Genomic DNA, 20,707 nt, shown 5'->3' with positions numbered 1-20,707 from the left:
ATATGACTTTCGGAAAAATATCATCCACGCAATTCCGAAGACCGCAAGAGATGACAAGTGCGAGAATCCTCGCACAATCAGCTTAACAGCTCATGTATGTAAGTTGCTCACGAGACTATTACACAGAGGAATTGGAAAGAAAATTAACGATGTGTTAGACGACCATCAGTTCGGCTTTAGGAAAAGCAGAGGCACCAGATAGGCAGTTCTGATGTTGAGGTCGGTAATGGAGTCCAAACTGAAGAAAAATCAAGATTCGTTCATACGATTTGTCGAAATGGCAAAAGCGTTGGATACTGTCAAATGGTGCAAGATATGGAGATTCTGTGGATAATAGGGGTAACTATAGGGAGAAACGGGTAATATACAACAGGTACAAGGGCCAAGAGGGAATAATCAAGTGCACGAATTTAAAAGGGTGTAATACAGAGACGTATTCTTTCGCCCCAACTATTCAATCTATACATCAAAGAAGCAATGACGGAAATAAAAGAAAGGCTCAAGAGTTGAACTAAACATTATAATTGAGATTACGAAGCAGTTGAAGTCGAGGAATTCTGCTACGTAGGCAGAAAAGGTTAACCAATGACAGACGGAACAAGGAAGACCTCAAAAGCAGGCTAGCACTGGCAAAAAGAGCATTCCCGGCCAAGACATGTCTACCTGCATGAACGTATGCCTTACTTAGAGGACGAAATTACTAATAATGTTCTGAGAATGGAATGTGGGGAAACTCGAACAGACCAGCGTTGGAAATTAGCTGGACTGATAAGGAATGAGGAGGTTCTGAGTATCATCGGTGAGAAAAGAAATATGTGGAAAACACTGACAAGAAGAAGGAACAGGATGACATGACGTCTGCTAAGGTATCAGGAAATGACTTTCATGGTACTAGAGGGAGCTGTAGAAGGCGAAAACTGTAGAGGAAGACCGAGATCGGAACACATCCAGCAAATAATTGAGGACGTAGGTTGCAAGTGGTACTGTAAGATGAAAAGGTTGGCACAGGAGAGGAATTCGTGGCGGGCCGCATCAAAACAGTCTCAAGACTGATGACTCAAAGAAATAAATAAGGTCATAAGACAAGACTCAACACACAGTGGGAGCCTCCAGTTGTACAAAAACTGTTACATGTAAAAACATATGAGGATTTGAATATCATACATCTATATGAGAAATACAAGTTGCAAATGTTTCCATTCTATCTGGGTACATAACAAGGCATACATAATTATGTAGTGAAGTTCGAAATCTACTGATTGAATGACCTAAGCACATTGTACTACACAAAGGATTTATAATCATATCCTTGCAGTCTAAAACATTCAATACATTACATATTATTTCTTTTTTTGTACCCATCTCAAATATGAGCGCCGCAGTTTGTGTTTTTCGTATATGTGTATTATCCAAACCGTCATACTTCTTACCGTCTAATAGCCTTTGTACAACTACAGACTCTCGCAGATTTTGTGTGGACCGGCTCTAGCATCTTGTCTGGTCATGGTTTAGAAAGCCGAAAGCTGGTTCACAGAAACATATAAAACAAACATGATTATGGATCGTTATTACTCTCTGTTTCAGCTTTTAACAAGTTTGTATTCCTTCAAGTACCAGTAAAATATTCCGTAAATGAATAGTGATACTTCCGAACACGATTATGTCCAATGTCAGTCGAATAGAATGGATATAAATCGATAAATCTACCTGAAAATCTTCAGAATGTAATCAGTCGTACGTAACTTTCTAAATGGAAATTTATATCATCACGTTCTTCTCATGAATCACTTTATTCCCATCACATGGGTGGGATTACTCCAGTCTTTATGTGTTCTCGTTCAGACGGAGAAAGCTAAAATTGTTATTCTAATAATGTCTTGTGTTAAAGTAATACTACACCGAGATGACAAAAGTCACGCAATACCTCCTAATATCGCGTCCGATCTCCTTTTGCCAGGTGTAGTGCAGCAAGTAGCTCAATGTAGCATGGACTCAACAAGTCGTTAGAAGTCTCCTGGAGAAATTTGAGTCGTGCTGCCTCTACAGCCGTCCGCCCCATAAATGTTCGATGGGATTAGTGCCGGGCGATCTAAGTGGCCAAATCATTCTCTTGAATTGTTGAGAATGTTCTTCAAACCAATCGCGCAACTGTGGCCCAGTGACATGGCGCACTGCCACCCATAAAAAATTCGATGTTCTTTGGGCACATGAAATCCATTTAATGGCTGCAAATGGTCTGTAAGTAGCCAGTCTATGATCAGTTCACTTGGACCAGAGGACCCAATCTATTCTATGTAAACACAGCCAACACCATTATCAAGCTACCACCAACTAGCACAGTGCCTTGTTGACAATTTGGGTCCGCCGAGCGGAATTAGCCGAGCGGTCTAGGGCGCTGCAGTCATGGACTGTGCGGCTGGTCCCGGCTGAGGTTCGAATCCTCCCTCGGGCATGGTGCAAAATTGTTCAAATGGCTCTGAGCAATATGCGACTTAACTTCTGAGGTCATCAGTCGACTAGAACTTAGAACTAATTAAACCTAACTAACCTAAGAACATCACACACATCCATATCCGAGGGAGGAGTCGAACCTGCGACCGTAGCAGTCGCTCGGTTCCAGACTGTAGCGCCTAGAACCGCACGGCCACTCCGGCCGGCCCTCGGGCATTGGTGGGTGTGTTTGTCCTTAGGATAGTTTAGGTTAAGTAGTGTGTAAACTTAAGGACTGATGACCTTAGCAGTTAAGTCCCACAAGATTTCACACACATTTGAACATTTGAACAATTTGGGTCCATGGCCTCGTGAGGTCTGCACAACACTCGAACCCTGCTGTCAGCTCTTGCAGACTGAAATCTGAACTCATCTGACCAGCCCATCATTCTCCAGTCCTCAAGGGTCCAACTTATATGATCACGATGCCAGTAGCCGCGCGGTGTGGCCGCGCGGTTTAGGGTGTCTTGTCATGGACTGCACGACCCTTCCTGTCGAAAGTTCGAGTCCTCCCTCGGGCATGGGTGTGTGGACTGTTCTTAGTGTAAGTCAGTTTAAGTAGTGTGTAAGTCTAGGGACCGTTGACCCAAGCAGTTTGCTCCCTTAGAAATTCACACCCATTTGAAAGAGGCCAGTAGAAGCGCTGTCATGCTGTTAGCAGAGGAACTAGCGACTGTCATCTGCTGCCAAACGCCATCAACGCCAATTTTCTACGAATGTCCAAACGGATACGCTAGTCGCAATCCCAGCATTGATTTCTGGGGTTTTTTCACGCAGTGCTCCTTGTCTGTTAGCAATGACAACTCTACGGAAACGCCGCTGCTCTCCGCCATTAAGGAAGGGCGCCGACCACTGCGTTGTCCGTGGGGAGAAGTAATGTCTGAAATTTCGTATTCTCTACACATTACTAACACTGTGGATCTCGGAATACCGAATTCCCTAACGATTTCCGAAATGGAATATCCCAGGTGCCTATCTCTAGCTAGCATTCCGCTTCAAAGTCTAGTAATTCCCGTTGTGCGGCCATAATCAAATCGGAAATCTTTTTACATCACCCGAGTACAAATGACAGCTCTACCAATGCACTACTCATTTATACCTTGTGAACGCGTCACTATCACCATCTGTATATATGCATATCGGCCCCACGACTTTTGTCTCCTCAGTGTAAAGTTTTCTATTAAGGTAAATTTATAGTTATATGTTAAATGATTATACTGTATAATTTATACCGTACCTACACATTTCAAACATATTGAGAAAAAAATTTATTTTCCTGCTAAACAATGTATTGGGGTAACTAAATAACGAGGAAATGTCGGATAACTATCTCCTTAATAAACGGAGAAGCAGTTTTCGCCATGAAGTACTCTCTTACTGCGATCCAGATGTCGCTTAATTGGCCTGTCTCCTGAGATGGTGTTGACTGGTGTTACAGGGCTGTTTCACCGGGCCATCCTCCAGAGCGGAGCCTTCACGCCGCTAAGCCTGGTCATCCCTTCCAGGGAAAGGAGCTTCCGGCTGGCCAGGCATCTGGAACTGCCGGCTAACAGCTCGCAGCAGCTCCTCGATTCGTTGATGAAGGTGCCCGCCAGGACGCTGGTGGAAAACATTCTCGAGGCTCGCTCACACGAGGTTGTAGCACTAAGCTTGGTCACTTCGATGTCACGATTGTTTGGTGCGCATGTGTTTTGTCCCGAATATTACAACTTTGGCTTCTGTGGTTTTATTTAAATTTGCCCAAGTTATCTGGATGTTATTTGAGAGCTGTGACTGTACTGTGAGATGTCTATGAAGTAATATATACAGAAACAGTCACTCGTTACTAATTTCTTATTAGCACGACGCGTTTCGGCAGCATGCTGTGATTATCAAGTGCATTTACTGTTACTTTTACATTGTAATTAATATAAAAGTGAACATAGTTTCCTTTGTTGTGTTTGTCAGTGAGGTTACGTGTCGAAAACGACGCCTGCTCAGGGAGATATATATACGTTATGGTATGTATATTGTGTGATAAGGATTTTTAGTCATTTTGTTAGTGCATTTACTTACATTTTTTGTTGGTAATGTCGTTGTTTGACACACAGAGGACAGTACACTGCAACTTAATGCTTTCACTGTAATGTGTTTACATCAGTCCAAAGCCGCTTAAAAGCTAGATTCTATTGCTAAAACGGTAGTATACCGCGAAGATGAAACACTGATATCTAGATGTATTTATGTCATGGAAAATACTAGGTTATTAGTTGGAAAAGACAACTTTTTTTCAGTGAAATAGACTTTCAACATGGGAGCGGTTTTTAAAGACGTTAGTATTATTCATTTCAAGTATATCATTTAGTAACATATCTCTATGTACTGTACCTTCAGTGAACACTTGCTTCTTATAAGTCCATTTGGTGTCACTTGTCCATTTTATGTAATATAAGAAAATAAAGCGCACTGTCATGGAAGGGGTGGCCTGTGTTTTACATGTGGGTGGCTGCTACTGATTTATTATAGTTATTAGTGTGGTAGGCATTTTGTATGTTTGTTGAATCTCGTATGAAAGTCTCCCACCTTGACGTACATAGAGGGCTTTGCAGGTGCTATATACTATTTTATAAATGCCATATTGTGATGTGTTAACATCGTGTCTCGGTTTTTGTCTTACTGTGTTGCGAAGGCAATGTTAACGTTCCGTGGTCTGACAATTTTTTCTGTTTTGTAGTAGGGTTCGCATGTGAGAGGAATGGAAGCTGTGAATTTCTTTTTAACTTTCTTTGTAGAGGATAGTTTAAAATAGTTTTCCTTTTTAGTGTGAAGCCATCAACTTTCATGGAACTGACCCACCATGTACAGTGACTCATAGTGTCATACGATCCTCTTCTATTTTCGCACAGTCCTTTGTCGCCGTGGGCTAGTCTTATGCGATTCTTTTATTAATTTATGAGCTCTATGGGGCAGCGATTGTAAATAGTGTTTTTCAATCGATAGTTGCACAAAGTAAAAATCTGAGCCTCTTGATTAACACAGGATTGTCTAAAGCATCGCGGGTTTTTCAATTTTGTCTAGTACATGTCAGAAATTTAGCACGTCTCTTCCACTGTCGTATCTTTACCGACGAATGCGTTCTTGAAAACTGCCGAATACAGTAAGAAAGAAATTTTTGGATACCAAATCCAAGAATGTTGCTTATGACCGTCAACTCTTTCTCCGTAGTAAACAGTAATACAAACATGGTCAACCTTATACAGGGTGTCCCACTTATCTTGACCACCCTAAATAACTGTTTGGGCAGATGCAAATTACAAAATGTTTCAAGCAAATGTTCTTTAGCCGTCAGGGGGACATCATTCTGTATGATTGCCTTCGTTGTAGTTTTGCTTTTTTACAAATGTATGAACAGTGGTATAACTTTTTATTAAAGGACACCCTGTATTGTTTATTCGGTAATTCATTTCCTCTCCTAAAGACCTATTCAAAAATGTAGCACAGTGTACCATTCAGCCGGCCGGAGTGGCCGAGCGGTTAAAGGCGCTACAGTCTGGAACCGCACGACCGCTACGGTCGCAGGTTCGAATCCTGCCTCGGGCATGGCTGTGTGTGATGTCCTTAGGTTAGTTAGGTTTAAGTAGTTCTAAGTTCTAGGGGACTGATGACCACAGCAGTTGAGTCCCATAGTGCTCAGAGCCATTTGAACCATTTGTACCATTCACTTAAACATAACGTTATTAATTACATAACACAACACTGACGTTGACGCTCCCAGCGATTAGTACAGGTACTCGGGGTAATGGAATACATCCACATGTTGACGTAGACAAAGGACAAATGTAAATATAAGTAGAATGCACACCCGTCATTCCGTCAACCATCGTCGCTTGAAGAACTGCGTGAGTAGAATGTACGCCAACGAAGAGTAGGTAGAAACGCTACTCATTAATGGAGAATGTAAGTTAGCAGAACAGTAATTGCAATACTGTTTTCTTATGTATGAGTACATTTAGTAGAGTACTTTAATCCTTTTAAATGCTGTTGTGTGGAGTAGGCACACAGTACAGATTGTCCTTCCTACAAACTGCAACGACATAACGTTTCTTTTATTGTTGTTGAAGGTAGTCGAAATGCTACGCAGGCAGCGGAACTGTACAGAGAGCGATATCCCGACAAGAACCCACCTTACGGACGGTTGCTTCCTCGTCTTGTTGCGATGCTTCAAGAAACGGGAAGTTTCAGTCCACGACAAAGCAATGGTCGTAGCACTCGCACAGACGAAGACCCCAAAGTTACTGTTTAGGCTTCCGTTGCTATGAATCCACATGTGAGCACATGACAGCTTGAACACGAAATTAGCATTCCTAAAATGAGTGTACATCGTATTCTTACACGTCACCGGTTCCGTCCTTATCATGAACACCTACATCAAGAATTTCATGGGAATGATTTCCAGAATCATGTACAGTTCTGTCAGTGGGCACAGCAACAAATCCTCGCCAACCCGAAATTCTTCTCCAATGTTCTATTTACCGATGAAAGTTCCTTTCCAAACAAAGGACAGGTAAATACAAGGAACATGCATGATTGGTCCAGAGACAACCCAAGGTGGCTTAGACAGGTGGAACATCAGCGTCAATGGAGAGTTAACGTCTCGTGTGGGATGCTTGGTACTACAATTATTGGTTGTTATTTCAGCAATGGTAGTCTAAACGGCACAGAGTATGCCATCTTCCGCCGGCCGGGGTGGCCGAGCGGTTCTAGGCGCTACAGTCTGGAACCGCGCGACCGCTACGGTCGCAGGTTCGAATCCTGCCTCGGGCATTGATGTGTGTGATGTCCCTAGGTTAGTTAGGTTTAAGTAGTTCTAAGTTCTAGGGGACTGATGACCTCAGAAGTTAAGTCCCATAGTGCTCAGAGCCATTTTATGCCAACCTCCTCAGACGAATTCTTCCTCCTCTTCTGGATGAAATGCCGCTAAGATCCAGAATGCTTATGAGTTATCAACACGATGGATGTGCAATACATAATGACTTGCGTGCACGTTGTTTTCTGAACCGAAGATATCCTGCCAGGGGGATTGTTCGAGGAGGAACAGTTACTTGGCCTGCTAGGTCTCCTGATTTAAGTCCTCTGGACTTTTTTCTTTGGGGATGAATTAAAGACGTCTATCGCGATATTCCTTCAACTGAGGACATACAAGAAAGTATCGTGCTTGCTTTAATTCTCTTCAGCAGGCAACACTGGAAGCAGTAAAATATTCTTTCATCCAACGAGTGCACCAGTGTACCGCTGTTGAAGGTCACCACTTTGAGTACCTTTCAATGTTCTATTCCTAGGCAATGGTACAGGACAGTCGAAGTCAAATTTGTGTTATGTTTTTACTTGGTTTTCATTTGTTTTCTGGCAACTCCAGCAGGTGGACGAGTTTGTGATCTCGGGCTCAAAGTCAATGTTGTGTTATGTAATTAATAAAGTTGTGTTACAGTCAATTGTACACTGTGATACATATTTGAATAGGTCCTTAGGAGAGGAAATGAATTACCGAATAAAAAAACAGGGTGCCATTTAAAAAAAGGTCATACTACTGTTCATATCTTGTAAAAAAGAAAGCTACAACGAAGGGAATCATGCTGATTGATTTCCCCCTGACGGCTAAAGAACATTTGTTTGAAACATTTTGTAATTTGAATGTGGAGAAACAGTTATTTAAGGTGGTCAAGATAAATGGGACACCTTGTATATGTTATTTCCCAAAGTAAGGATAATTCTACCTAGCGTCCAGGAACCTAAATAATTACTATGGCATTTGACCTAGTAACGATCTCTTATGTCGAGAGTCGTACTATCAAGAGACCTGCTTATAAGTTACGCAAGAAATTATCTTTTGTTCGTAACAAAATACACGACTAGTAACACAGTTATTGTAGTCAAGATAAAATATTTAGAATAGGTCGTTGACAAGCTAGGTCTGTTGGAATAAACAAAACTAAAAAAATAAAATAAAGACCCGTGAGTTAAGAGAATTATTTCAATGAAACTGGAGACGACGATACAAAAACAGAATAGATAACCTGTGACGACAGCATAGCGACAAATCTGTTATCCAAGTTCTATGGTGTTTCATGTTATCATTTTAGGATTACGTACTACGCTTTTAATTTATGAAATGCAAAAAACTTCGCAAAAGTTTTATGACACGTGAGGTATGTGGCTAGTTTTCACAAAAATAAACTGTTATTCTGTTCTTCAAACACTCATCACATTTTACATGTACGAAGTAGTGTAGTAGTCAGTTGGCATTTCGAACCAAACAGCCGTCCAGTATACAAATTTTGGTTTTTTGTAGCTTTCTCATTCATTTAATGTAAGAGGCATAATGGTTTCTTCGAAACGCCATGGGGGCAATTTCTTTCCATAGATCCGTCCAACACGATCTCGTGCTCTGTCTCCAACGACTTCATTGACGACAAAACATTTAAATTAAGCATTTCTTGTTGTTTTCTTACGTTTTCAGGAAAAACTGCGGCTAGACATGAGCCCATTCCGTCCTGTTCTGGAACCTACCGACGCAGAGGGCGGGGCCTTCATCAGCGAAGAGTTCGAAGATGTGTTGGCTAAGGGCCAACGCAGCTTGGTACCGGTCATCATGGGAGTAAATTCGATGGAGGGCTTGTATCAAATAGCCGGTGAGTTGTTATGGTCTTCCAGCAAGCTTACCACTAATAGCGTACACACACACACACACACACACACACACACACACACACACACACACACTGACTGATCAGCCAGAACATTATGACCACCGACCTACTATCGATATAAACCCGTCCAGGGGATAGCAGCGCCACCTGGTGAAGAATGACTGCTAGTCGGACACACGTACAGTGCTTGTAGTATCAGTGAGTGTAGTGTCCGTGCGTAGGATGAGGAAGATGCGCGATCTGAGTTCCACTGAGGGCTGGATGTGATAGCCTGGAGGCTCGGTACGAACATTACGGAAACTGCATCGCTCTTTGTGTGTTAGAGGAGTGCTGCAGTGAGTGTTTTCAACATGTGGCGAAACCATGGTGACACCACGTCGAGACGTCGTTTGGTTAGGCGGCCACCCGTCACTACAGATGTCGGACATCCTAGTGCGGCGGGGCGAGTTAAATTTTCGTTCGTTCGTCGTACTGTGCACTGTTCAGCTGCCAAAATCCACCTACTTCAGTATGGCGTCCGCTCACCATCCCTTTTCTCTGCAACGTACGTACTGTTTAGACGTCGGAAAAGCAGCATTGATAGAAACGACGCCTAAGTGCGCGTAGATTCTAGTAGCCTGCTGTCCTACAGTTATCTCATAATACACATCGGGTGGTAAGGCTGGTGCTTCTGTCATTAAAAATTGTTCAGAATTCGGAAGCAAGTTTTTTTTTTAATTTCCTTAAGCACATATTTAAACCAGCCATCAAGTTCACATTTACTTAACTAACGAATCTACAACTCTCAGTTCTCAGTTCATACAACAACTTCACACGCTAAGCAGCCAGAAGTACAAATAAGTCCGACCAGATTGACTACGCAATCTCACAGTCACAGTTCCGCTACTAATAGTGAGCTTCACATTCGACCCTTTTCAGTGTGTTTCCTTAAGAGAAATTGCACGCCAAAATACTCCATTTATGAATACGGAACGTGCCACGCGGAAATGTACAAAAAGAGGGCGAAAGTTCACACACCAGTAACTTTCAAACAAAGCAACTCCAAAGCTTCCAAAAACAACTTTCAAACAAAGCAATCTGAGAACTTCCCACCTTCATTAAACTGTTCGTAGTGGCAACGGATTTTTTTGCAACTAGTTTTAGACGAGAGGAACACAATATTTCCTCATCTTATACATAATGATAAACAGCACATTTAACATATCCTTCCGCAACTGACGCTGACGAGCTACTCTTCTTCAGACTGCCTCTCTCCCAGTATAACTAACTAGTTGTGCGCGGGAAGTACTTAATTCTGACGCTGATCAGTCTGGCGGACCAATGAAAATGATCCTTCGAGATTATTCTCGCGGCAAAACTCGCCTAAGCCAACCACTATTCAGAAAAGGATTTGCGTCTTCCAAAACGCAAATACTTACACAATACTTAATAAAACAAAACGAAATTGAAATTAATCTTGAAAATAATTTAGAAAACGATTACTCTGCAAACGGACATTCTGGCTGCCTTCTTACAAAAGCAATAACATCTAGACATACGTCATCAACAATGTGAGTAAAACACATCTTCCCCAAGTTATAGTTACATAACGTTGTACATAATATAATACTGAATTTCAACGTATGTCACACATACAAACTCTCACTCATTCTTATTTATTCACACAACAAACTAATAAACAGGTTTAATTTTTTCTGAATTTTATACTACAAAAATGCTAAATAATTGTTTTGAAAATAAAATTTCAGTTAAATCATTCTACACCTTGAGAACTCTCGTAATTATTTCAAATGATACTAAAAGGCAAACTGTTATTATTCATAACTGAGTTTTGTAGTCTAAGTGTCGGTTTGGGGTGTTTTAGGTAATTTTCTGAACCTCAACTTAGAAGTTTTGTGGAGACCTTCTCCTGAATAAAAAAAAAACTAGTATATCAAATTTGAAAATAATCTGTCCATATTTAATGTCTTTTATTTAGATTCGTAGAAGGTATGAATGTGAAGTCGCTCGAAGTGTCACAGGAGCCGTTCTCACGCTGCCTACCAGCGACAGCTGTGCTTATGAGTCGTGGCTAAGGCACAAGTTAGCAGCTTCCTAAGCTCCAATTCAGCGGTCTATGTTGCACTGAATGTTATCGTGTAATAACTTGCGACGCCACTGTAGGATGGGCAGACTGATAAAACAGAACAGGCGGCGGACTGTGGCGGAACTAACATCAGACATTAATGTTGGACAGAGTAATAGTGTGAACGCACAGTGCACCGAACACTCTGCATCCGATGAACCATGCATATACCAATCTTTACACGACGACATGGTAAATATTTACAGGAGACAACGGTGGTTGTAACCTTTAACGATTTACTTGACATATGTTATTATAACACTGAGCGGAAAAAAGAAAAAAAGGGACGTATCAAACGAAGCATTAGGTCAGGTCCATTGATGCCTAACAAAAATTTACGAAAAGGAACACTGCTAACCATCCTGTCGGCATTTCTGTTTTAAAAATGCGTCATTTTCTACTTCGAAAGATAGAGCTGTTTGTTCGATATGTGATCCATAACAGATCCCATTTCGATTCATGTAACGAGCTAGCAGTGGGACATAGGGGACAGCAATTGAAATGTTCAGTTTCTTCACTTGCCTTATAATAACCGTAGCTTCTCGGAAATCATAGTCTAAATCGTGGAACTGGAGGTATTTTCATTTTAATTCTGGGACAAAACAATGAATTTCTAATGCGTGATAGAGTATCTGTTGTTCTGTGTAACATAGCAAAATCGATGACTTGACGTGCACAGCGTACCAATAAGCCAGTGGTTTCTCTCATTGCATAATCATATTCACCGGAATATAAAACCTTATATTGGGGAGGAAGAGGATATTGCTGAGAACGTACGGTTTTAGCACAGAACTTTATGGCAGTGAGACATGGACTGTGGGGAAACTAGAACAGAAGAGAATAGAAACACTGAGATGTGGTGCAATAGAAGAATGTTGAAAATTAGGTGGAATGGTAAAGTAAGGAATGAGGAGGTTCTCCGCAGAAGTGTCGAGGAAAGGAATACATGGAAAACACTGGCAAGAAGTAGGGATAAGATGATGCTAAATCTGTTGAGACATTAGGGAATAACTTCCATGGTACTTGAGGGAGTTGAAGAGGGTAAAAACTGTAGAGGAAAACAGAGATTGGGATGCATCCAGCAAATAATTTGAGATGTAGATAGCAAGTGCTGCTCTGAGAGAAAAGATTGGCACAGGAGAGGAATTCGTGACTGGCTGCATCAAATCCCTCAGAAAACTAGAATCAGCAAGTAACTTCAAAGTTAACAGGAGATGGTACTTTTTTCACTATATATTGACATCGCTTCATCTCATTGAAATGAGGAGGATGACGACCGAAACTGTTTCTGTGACTCAAGGAGATCTAATAGCCTAATATTATGAGTACAAATCGAACAGTGAGAGACAAGAGAATTATCTGAATACCAGTTATTGGATCTTTTAAGCATGATTGTACTAGATATTACGCACGTCTAGTGCATTGTATCTGAGCCCAAACTTTTAAGCGTCGCCCTCCCCTGAGTGATAGCATGCAAACGGTACTGACAACATAATATCGCAACAAATAAATGCTTTTGTGCGATTCTTTCTCATTTCTATCTTCTTTTATTACGCAACACATTAAAACTGTTGAGGTATGTAGTACAAGGATTATATAAAAACTCCTTACAGAGACATATATTTCTGAAAATGTAGATACGATCTATTTGTAAAATTCATTTACAGGTATAATTTCCTGTTCGCCATGCCATTCCTTACTACCATGTCATAACATGTGCAACGCCGATGAATTTTCTTTTTTTCAGACCTTCGTCGCAGTAAAGAGGCCTTGGATGCTTTTAACGAGGACTTAGAAATCGTACTCCCTACTAACGCTAAAATCAGTCCGCAAGATCGAACAAACGTGGCAAAGAGCATGAGAAGCTTTTATTTTGGTGATAAGAAGTTGAGCGAAGAGACAATGCAGCAATTCGCTGAGGTGAGAGGGATTTTTATCTAGCCATAGTTCCATAGCTGTTATATGTCAGGTGTTAGGATATAAATTCATCAACAGCAGTTATACGTGGATCAAGGTATGATCTCGCCTTGAATGGAGAAGGGACCTACGTTTATTAGAAAATATTTTATCGTTGAACAAAGCTGTCTGCCCATGATACTTACACCTTCATTGTTTTATTAAACCACCATTCGTGAAACAGTGCATGAACTTTGCTACGAGTAACGGAATTTTGTAGCGCATCTGAACGGCATACTATTTGATTTTTCCTTCCTCTTCTTCCTCCTCTTCTTAGAGCTTTCTCCTCGTGTAAATGCTCATGTCCTTCACATTTTTCGTTTCCGTACCCTTTGACGTGATGTGTAAGGCCTTTGTAAATAGATCTTCCGGAAGAGTGGCGCAGTGGTTAGCATACTGGACTCGCATTGACAGGACGACGGTTCAAACCCACGTACCCCCATCCTGCTTTAGGTTTTCCGTGGTTTCCCTAAATCGCTTCAGGCAAATGTCAGGATGGTTCCTTTCAAAGGATACGGCCGACTTCCTTCCCCGTCCTTCCCTAATGATGGATCGATGACCTCGCTGTTTGGTCCCCTCAACCAAATCAGCCAGTCAACTATGTTATACGAAACCTTGCAATGCCAAGGCATTGTCTATGTTACACAACGCCGACTCGCCATTGCTGCTATTAGACGCCGCTCTTAAAACTGACAGTCCCCTACTTCACAGTCCACAACTCGTGGTCTCACGGTAGCATTCTTGCTTTCTGAACAAGGGGGCCCGGGTTCGATTCCCGGCGCGGTCAGAAATTGTCACCTGCCTCGAGATCACTGGGTGTTGTAGTGTCGCCTTCATTATCATCATTCATGCACATTACCGTCGAAGGAAGACAACGGAAAACCACCTCCATTAGGACCTTGCCTAGTATGGCGGTGTGGGTCTCCCGCAGCGTTCCCCTACGCTCTGTCAAGAAGCATGGGACTTCATTTCCATTTCCTACTTCACAGTTGGCGCTTCTCCCGTGTTGTCGAAAGATCAGTCTGATGAAGGCTGTACACTGTCCAACCATAGACAATTTAAAAGGAACTGTTCACGACGAGACGAGAGCTGTTGCTTTTCTAAGGCGACATTTTTTTCTGCAGAGTTCTCCAGCTCAATAAACTTATAGTTTCTATGAAATGACAACAATTTATGCCACGAATATGAATTAATTTATTCACGATTATGGATATACGAGGAGCTAACTAAAATTATTCCGGCTTTCTAGCGCGTTGCTCAACACATACGTCTGTTACATGGAGGAAATGGATTCATACTCCTGTAACGTCAGGAATATTTCATAACTTTAGCCATTCGGCCTATAGAAGGTGATTGAAGTGCTACTGGAAGCCGGAAGGGAAATAGTCCCATCGACTAAAAGATGATCAGAGCACAAGCACGGGTAGGGAAGAGATGCTGGATGATACAAGGTGTGTACATTTCCAAGGAGCCACCCCAGCATTTAACTTAAACTCTCGGTTCCAAAAAGAAAGCGAAAATGTCGACAGGCAATAGTTAGCAGCATTTTGTGTTTATATGGAAAGATCGATGTGCGAAGCATAGAACTTCCATCGTCCTACATCAGCGAAAGATCTTGACGAGAAGTCGAGGAAATTATGGTCCCGCGTAAAATCGTTAAACTGTTCGAAGCATTCTATTCATTTACTCGTCGACCAGTTTAGTGTGACAACGGGAAACCGCAAAAAGGAAAGCTGAAGTTTAAATTTTGCGTGTAAAGTATTATTCACGCTGAAGGACCGTAGAGACATACCAGCGTTTGACTGTCTCGTATGGAGAATCCAGGAAGAGGCATCGCTGAAAGCAAACCACTCCGGAAGGAATCACTGTTTGGTTTTACAGAGAGTAATCTTCGACATTGGGCCCTCACTTAGCTTGCATTTATCGCGAATCTCTCACTCATTGCAAAGTCCCAGGCGTCTGGAAAAAGCACAGGGGACGTTCCTATACATAAAGGGTAAAAAAATGGACGTACAAAATAACAGACCGATATCCTTCACGTCGGTTGGCTGCACATTTCTTCACCATATTCTAAGTTAGAATATAATAAATTTCCTTAAGATAGAGAAGCTTGTTTCCAGAAATCAGCACAGATTTAGAGATCATCGCTCGTGCGAAAGTCAACCTGCCCTTTTTTTCACTCTATACTTTGTGATCCATTTATGAAGCACAACCGGGGGTTCATTTTCCATAGACTTCCTGAAAGCACTGAAGCACTGGACAAGTGCCCCACGGCAGAATGATAACGATGGCCCGAACATACAGGTTAAATTTTCAGATATGTGATTGGCTCGAAGACTTCTCAAGTAACAGAATCGAATACGTTATTCCAGACGGCGATTGTTCGTCAGCGGCAACAGTATCGTCTGGATTGCTACAGAGAATTGTGGAAGGATCGCTCTTGTTTTCTTTACGCATAAAGGATTTGGCAGATAGGAAGAGTAGCAGTCGGCAACAACTTGCTTATGACACTGCACTTTATGGAAAAGTGTTGTCGTTGAATGATGTGGGAGGATACAGACTGACTTGCATAGAATTTCTATTTGGTTGATAAATAACGACTTGTTTTAAATGTAGATAAACGTAGGTTATTGTAGGTGAGTGGGAAAAATAACCAAGCAATGTTCAAAACCAGTACTAATGGTGAGCTACTTGATACAGTCACGATAAAATTTATAGACGTGACGTAGAGACGCGATATGAAACGGTACGAGCATGTAAGGTCGTTAGCGGGAAAGGCAAGTTGTCAACTTATGTTTATTGGGAGAATTATGAGTAAATGTGATTCATCTATGAAAGACACCGCATATAGAACCCCTGTGTGACCCGTATTTGAGTACAGCTTGAGTGTTTCGATGCGCACTAGGTCGGATTAAAGCAAGACACCGAAAAAGTTCACAGGAGTGGTACTCGATTTATAGCTGGTAGATTGATCGACGCGTGACTATTTCGGAAATGCTCCGTAAACTCATGTACAAATCTCCGGATAGAAGAATTTTTCGGAAAACACTGTGAAAGGTGTGTGTTTATGTGTGTAAGCATCATTTATCTCTCAGAGGTAGTGATGGGGAAGCCTTGGTTTATAGTGATATACAAAGAAAGAAATTTCATTGGTCATGAAATGATTAATAACGCTTTCTGGGTCAATGCCTCAAAAGTAGTTGCATAGCACACACTTTCATCTACCTGAGCGAAACGGCTAACAAGGGGTGTGCTTATATCTGTATATCGTAGAACAGAAGTAAACTAATTGACGGAAACAACAGATAGTACTAATTTATTTTAATTTTACACTTGTAGCGATCCACAGTACTAGGGGACTGTTTCCCCGAGTATGTATCCTCCTATTCACAGCGATCGTAGCAGCGAAGCATCGGGATTCATTCAGCGACACTCCCACATTTATCGTAAGCAAAATAAACAAGATTACGTGATAAAGTATTACCACACGTAACAACCTAATGTCTTGCAACGGCAACCCACATCGCCTTAATCTATTTAGGTCATCCGACATCATTAAGCAAGCCGATCTTGTACAAAAAACAATGAAATGAATTCAAAAGTGATGCAGTAACCAGCTTCCAGCTTCTCAGTGCTTGAGAAGCTCTCGCCCTTTCTCAGCACACGTCATTCCATGTGAAAAGGCTTGAGTGAACGTGACACTGCTCACAAAGTCACAACACTGCTCACGTCGAACGGTATGTAAAACTTAGGACAGTAAAATAACGTGTAATTGTCTTAATGGCAATAGTGTGAATCGTAGAATTTATTCTCCGTCATGCAGAAGTAATTTCATCAGAATAGTATGCTCCATTAAATATAACTCGAAATCAGACACGTCTTAATGCTCCAAGCACACACAGGGAAGGTAATGGCTGACTACCTTCGTAGAAGGAAGGCCCATGTATACTCATCGTCAAGGCACTTGATTAGCTGATGGTCAACGGCTCACAAAAGACAAGGTTTCTGTTGCATCGGTAATGCAAAGGGTTTACGAAACATCAGTATCGATATGTGTTGAAGCTGGCTGGTTTAATATCTGAAATCTTGGAAGGGATAAAACAAGAGGCAAGAAATTGAAAGAACTAAAGATACATACATTTGAAGTCTTGAAAAAGCTTAGAGAACCGGCGTTTGCGAGTAAATGAATGACAACTATACTGCCACCAACGTACGCCTATCTCACATAAGGACCACATAAGTGAGGGAAGAAAAATCAGGGCCCGTACGGACGCATATGGACAGTTGTTTTTCCCTGGCTTAGTTTTCTAGTGGGCGAGGAATGGCAATGGCTTGTAATGGTACATTGTACCATTCACCATGCACCGTACGGTGGCTTGCGGCCTGCGTACGTACATGTAGATGTATCGACTTAAGAAAAAAAAAGGAAAAACAGGTTGATTAATACCTTGTCTCCCGCTCCTGCCGAATAAGGGCCCAGTTCCTGGAAGAGGAGTAACGGTGTTGTTCGGTTTCAGAATCGTGCAGTAACGATTGCGAAGTTGGTGTGGTAACCACATGCAACATGCGTCCATTTTCAACTTTGGTGCATGTGGAAACAGCAGTGGGTTGGCTGGCGAAGTGCCACAATATGTATATCATTATATGTCACTAAGGAATTTATTCATCAGCAATCCAGGGAAGTCAATATCTTCTGCTCGTTATTCAAAGATTTCTCTTGTTTATTCTCTTGTACACCGTTTGTCGCTTTGCAGGTGCATTTCTCTTCTGTTTGCCACAGATTGGTCTACTCTTAATTCATCACAGACAACTTTTGAGGGCGCTTCAGTGGAAAGCTAAATAACTGCCCCTCTTCGCGGCACTCCGTCAGCCAGCTTCATTACACAATTCAAAAGGGACTGCAGCATTATGCAACTTTAAATAAAATTACATTTATATATTTTCACCATTTTCACGTCACAAGTGTGAGGTAATGACGTAATTAATTAGTTTTTCAATGTAAATGAGCCATTACATTTTAGAAAAACATCCTTATTTCGTAAAAAATAATTATTCTCAAAGAAAGCAATTGCGAAGAAACTACATTGATATGTGAATGATGGGTCACTCTTAACTGTTTAGGAGGGTGCACAAAGGAATGGAACATTCATTTAAAACTTTGGCATAAGGTTTACTGTTGACGATAGGGAAGCTTTTAGTCACGTGGAAAGCACCTTAGGAATAACTTGTGCCTTTGCACGATCTGCAAGGTGTCCCAGACAACTGTTTACGTAAAGCAGAGCTATATCAGATATTGAATGCTGTACGTTTAAGTCAATATATTTAAACTTGATATACACGTATTGACTCTGAGACTGTTTTCAAAGGTTGCGTGGTGCAGTACGAGCCCTAAACGTTACAGTACTAACAAAAGCAGGTCTTTTTATGGAAACTCTGGTAACTCTGGTGTTCCGTTCAGGCCGGGTGGACGTACCGCCGAATTGCTCAACACGTGGGGCGTGAGGTCTCCACAGTACATCGATGTTGTCGCCAGTGGTCGGCGGAAGGTGCACGTGCCCGTCGACCTGGGACCGGACCGCAGCGACGCACGGATGCACGCCAAGACCGTAGGATCCTACGCAGTGCCGTAGGGGACCGCACCGCCACTTCCCAGCAAATTAGGGACACTGTTGCTCCTGGGGTATCGGCGAGGACCATTCGCAACCGTCTCCATGAAGCTGGGCTACGGTCCCGCACACCGTTAGGCCGTCTTCCGCTCACGCCCACGCTCAGTGAAAGATGGATGGTAGAGAAAGAGCCAGAGTCAGGTAGAGTTGTACAAAAGCGGTCACTATGATAAAAGTGTTATTTCCAGTTCTCTCTGCCCTATGAGGAGAATGAGAGGATATATTATTAGATTAATATGAAGCATGTTAAAACACTGAGAACAGCAGGTTTCCAAATGAAACGAAGAGAAATAATTTTGAGAGAGAGAGAACCAACAGTCAGGGTAAGACACAAGATTTCGGTGTTGTTCGCCTCACCGAGATTTGGAAGACAGGCATCATTAACATGGGCTGACGTTTGTAGACTAAATATATGCCTAGTTTCAGACGAGAGTCGCTCAGGAACGTGAATCACTTCAGGAGATTCAAATGATTAAATGTGATACGGAGGAGAGCAAGGCGGAACTGCTAAGGAAATACGTACAAAGTTCTAACTCCACTGATTGACCTTAGTGTAAATAGTCATAAAATTACAGCCATTATACATTTATGTAGGAAATGATGTTATTCCTGTAGCCATGAATTTATATGAACAGTTTCACGGAACAGAAGAGACAACTGTACTTCCAGTAAATACTCTGTAATTACAGCAACCAGTCGTAAAGTTCGTGCAGTTACCATGATAGTAATTGTAAGTTGTAAGACTGTAGAAAGGTACTTTGATATAACTGTATTGTCTTTGAATCTTAGATTGAGGATTGCGTCTTTGCTAATAACAGGTTGACCAAAAATAGACGTAAAGTTTGGAAGAGAATGTTTAACAATCAGTGATAAGAGTAAAGAACTAGAAATTAATCTTCCTGGCAGATGAAAAGTGTGTGCTGGACCGAGACTCGAACTAGGGATCTTTGCCTTTCGCGGAAAAGTGCGCTACCAGCTGAGCTACCCAAGCATGCCTTACGACCCCTCCTCACAGCCTTAATTCCGCCAGCACCTCGTCTCCTACCGTAGGTAGGCAAAGGTCCCGAGTTCGAGTCTCGGTCCGGCACACCGTATTAATCTGCCAGTAAGTTTCATTTCAACGCACACTCCGCTGCAGAGGGAAAAGGTCGTTCTGGAAACATCCCCAGGCTGTGACTAAGCCATGTCTCCGAAATATCCTTTCTTCCAGGTATGCAGTAGAGCCTTCTGTGAAGTTTGAAAGGTAGGAGACGAGGTACGGGTGGAATTAAGGCTGTGAGGACAGGTCGTGACTCGTGCTTGGGTAGCTCAGATGGTAGAGCACTTGCCAGCGAAAGACAAAGGTCCCGAGTTAGAGACTCGGTATGACACACAGTTTTAATCCACCAGGAGGTTTCTTTTCTGCGCACACTCCGCTGCAGAGTGAGGATTTCATTCTGTAATTAGGAATTAATTTGGGTACCTGTTACACAGGATAAGGAAGCAGGAGGGCTCACTCATATTTGTTTTAGACGCCCAAGCTGGCGGTTATGTCTTTTTTGCATCAGTAAGATCAACTGCAAAACATGCAAGAACTTTTGAAGAAGTTTAATGGCACTTATTATGTTAATGGTTTGGGTACGGTAACCAGTTACTGGGAGCTAGAGCAGGAAGAGCACAACGGAATGTTGCGCATTATCCTAATGGAATGAACGATTTTAGCACTTCAAGTAGATGTCATTCGATTCCAAAATTTTGCAAATTGGAAATATGTGGTAAGGACTATGGGTCCAAACTGCTGAGGT

The 20,707-nt window shown here is 41.9% G+C and overlaps 1 protein-coding gene across 1 annotated transcript in view; it reads left to right on the top strand.

Moving 5' to 3' along the window:
• The window catches only part of LOC126162296 (esterase FE4-like), a 78,479-nt gene that overhangs the window by 33,400 nt on the left and 24,372 nt on the right, over positions 1 to 20,707 (top strand). Inside the window, exons 4-6 of the mRNA XM_049918715.1 lie at positions 3,929 to 4,125; positions 8,987 to 9,158; positions 13,049 to 13,221. Coding sequence (XP_049774672.1) covers positions 3,929 to 4,125; positions 8,987 to 9,158; positions 13,049 to 13,221 — 542 coding nt within the window. The remainder of the gene's footprint in view (positions 1 to 3,928; positions 4,126 to 8,986; positions 9,159 to 13,048; positions 13,222 to 20,707) is intronic.

Source organism: Schistocerca cancellata, chromosome 2, assembly GCF_023864275.1.
Source record: "Schistocerca cancellata isolate TAMUIC-IGC-003103 chromosome 2, iqSchCanc2.1, whole genome shotgun sequence".
NCBI lineage: Eukaryota > Metazoa > Arthropoda > Insecta > Orthoptera > Acrididae > Schistocerca > Schistocerca cancellata.
Note: the sequence above shows the minus strand (reverse complement) of the source record. Positions and strands in the feature narration are given on the sequence as shown.